General features: G+C 42.6%; 1 protein-coding gene across 1 annotated transcript; it reads left to right on the forward strand.

Annotated features, from left to right (window-relative positions):
• The first annotated feature begins 339 nt into the window (after positions 1-339).
• Positions 340-2,011, forward strand: NUPR1 (nuclear protein 1, transcriptional regulator). Its single transcript, XM_074197336.1, has 3 exons — positions 340-582; positions 1,368-1,519; positions 1,731-2,011. The coding sequence occupies exons 1-2, from the start codon at positions 471-473 to the stop codon at positions 1,502-1,504; spliced, it is 249 nt and encodes an 82-aa protein (XP_074053437.1). The 5' UTR covers positions 340-470; the 3' UTR covers positions 1,505-1,519; positions 1,731-2,011.
• Positions 2,012-2,577: the final 566 nt, after the last annotated feature.

A 2,577-nucleotide genomic window follows, 5' to 3' on the forward strand; every position in this document is an offset into this window, starting at 1 on the left:
TTGTATGAAGAAAAGTACTCAGTCCTAGGAGATTGTGTGTTCCTTTTATCTTCTCTTCTCTTCCCAAAGTCCCCAGAGCCCTGAAATAAGAATTACCCCACTGGAAAATATCCTGATGGGAGGGAACTGAGGAGAATAGAAAGGAGGAAAAGGAATGACTGCTGGGGGGATGGGAGTCATGGGACAGAATGCTTTTCCTGTTATGATTTTATTTCTGTTTATACTGGACTAGAGTCCTGGGATGGGGCCAGATTGCATCAGACAGTATCTACGTGGATTGTGTACACAGTTGTGGAGAAGGAACCCAGCCCTATAAGTTTGGGGAGGAGCAGTCCCAGGGAGAAGCACAGGGGAGAGAGAGAGAGAGAGAGAGAGAGAGAGAGAGAGAGAGAGAGAGAGAGAGAGAGAGAGAGAGATTCACAAACAAAAAATCAGAGTAGTCACTGAAGGGACAGAATTCTCCAGACCTAATGGCAGCAGCTCCATTAGCTTCCCCACCACTCCAGCCCCTGACCTTAGAGGATGAAGAATTACAGTGCTTGGACCAGTATGACACATACAGCTTTACAGATTCTTACCTGGGTGAGAGATGTGGCTCCATTTTCCTTACCTAGATACCTCCTCTTTCTAACAAGTACATAGTACCCCTGGTTCCAGTTCTTTCCCCATCCAAGCTCAGCTCTGTATCTCTAGAGCCTTTCATTCTAATATTTTCAGACTATCCTATGGATTTCAATCAAATCTCATCATCACTCTTCCCTGCCCTCTATCCATTAATTTTAATCCTAGGTCCCAGTCAGTCCCACAAACAACTTTATATAATCCTTGACTGTATCTCCTTAAGGATCTCAGCCTCTCAGAATTCTTATTTCCCATCATGGCTCAGTTATCACCTTGTTCTTCCTTATCCCTCCCTTTTTAGATTTCTTACTCTCTTGAAATTGCCTTGTTTTTATTTATTTGAGCACCTGTAGCTCCCCAGTAGAACATAAACTCTTTAAAGGCAAGGACTTTTCATTTTTTGTCTTTAACTCTCTAGTACTTAACAATACTTTATATAAAGTAGGTACTTAATAAATGTTTGCTAAATTTATTTATACTGATCTGAGAAATGGTCTAATCCAAACTCTTGAGTTTTACAGAGGGGGCTGGCTGAGAAGAATAAAATGGTTTGCCCTAATTAACCAGGAAATTAAGAAGAGTTCTAAAAATAGAACTCAGATCTCCTGCCTCCAGGCTAGTGTTCTTGCCATAACCCTCTTGGGTTTCTATCTCTCTTTCTGATGTCTTTGCCACCAAGTGACTTTTACCCACCATATTCTCTGAGGCACTTCATTCTTAGAACTATTTATTACCTTCTATTTCAGGAAGAGGGAGCGGGAAGGGACGCACTAAGAGAGAAGCTGCCAACCATACCAACCGACCTAGCCCAGCGGGTCATGAGCGGAAGCTATTGACCAAACTTCAGAATACAGAACAAAAGAGACGTGGTGCTAGACCCTGAGCCTAGAACCTTGAGGTAAGGGAGTCCAGAACCCTATACAAATCTCTCCCAAGTTAACATATGGGCTGAGGTTAGCAAGAGGAGATCCAATTCTAAGTGTCAAAGCCAGCTGGGAGAGATGACCCCAAAATCTAGGGAAAAACTCTGGAGTCCTTAGAAGAAGATCCCATAAAGTTGGGAACCTTAGATTCACTGATCCCAACCTCTAAAAATCTCTTTCTTTCAGACTTGGCCAGAGTACTGATACCAGGATCACGGCTATGGACATAGAGCATTGAAGACAGGGCAAGAGAGATAATGTCTTAATCTTCCCTGACAGCCTTCTCTCAAGAGATGTGCCCTCCTCAGTCTTGCTGGAGTTTGGAGAACTCAGCAAGTTCCTTTAGCACTTGCAGAAGAGATGAGGAGAAGCAAGTGCAGGAATGGATGAGCTGGGAGGAATAGGAGAATCTACAAGCAGAAACTAAGTCTGTCAAAGGACAGTGTTACAATAAAGAATCAATCAGAGTTCTATGTCTGTGTGTGTTGATTTCAAATCTCCAGTGCTTACTGAAACACCCTCTCTCTTTTCCCCAGTGTCCTCCAAAATGACAGAGGGTCCCCAAAGCATCTCTCCTCAACCATTCCAAGCCATAAGATCCAGACTTTCAGTCTTTATTTCTATCAAATGATAGAACCTTTGTAAGGCTAGTGTCAGGAAAGGATTTGCCTTTCCTTTGTCTTTGGGAATCTGATTTTGCTATATGACTATAGACAGAGAACTTAGGAAAAAGATCCAGGAATTCTCAGCACATTAAGAAAATGGATATCTTTTTAAAATAACAGTGAAGAGAAAGTCTTTTGGGAAAAGAATATGAGGGGGGCAGTAGGGTATTAGAAATAAAGAGCCAACCTTCAGAGTCAAGGCCTAGATGCCAAGTCTCTCCTCCTCCCCCCCATCCACATATACTAACTGACCACCTGGCCCTAGGAAAGACCCTTCATCTCCCAGTGCACCAAGAAACTCCCTAATATTTTAAGTTTCAGAGCAGATTCCAAATTGCATCAGTAGCAGTTTTCTTACTGCTTACTTT

This window comes from Macrotis lagotis, chromosome 8, assembly GCF_037893015.1.
Source record: "Macrotis lagotis isolate mMagLag1 chromosome 8, bilby.v1.9.chrom.fasta, whole genome shotgun sequence".
In the NCBI taxonomy this organism is placed as follows: domain Eukaryota; kingdom Metazoa; phylum Chordata; class Mammalia; order Peramelemorphia; family Peramelidae; genus Macrotis; species Macrotis lagotis.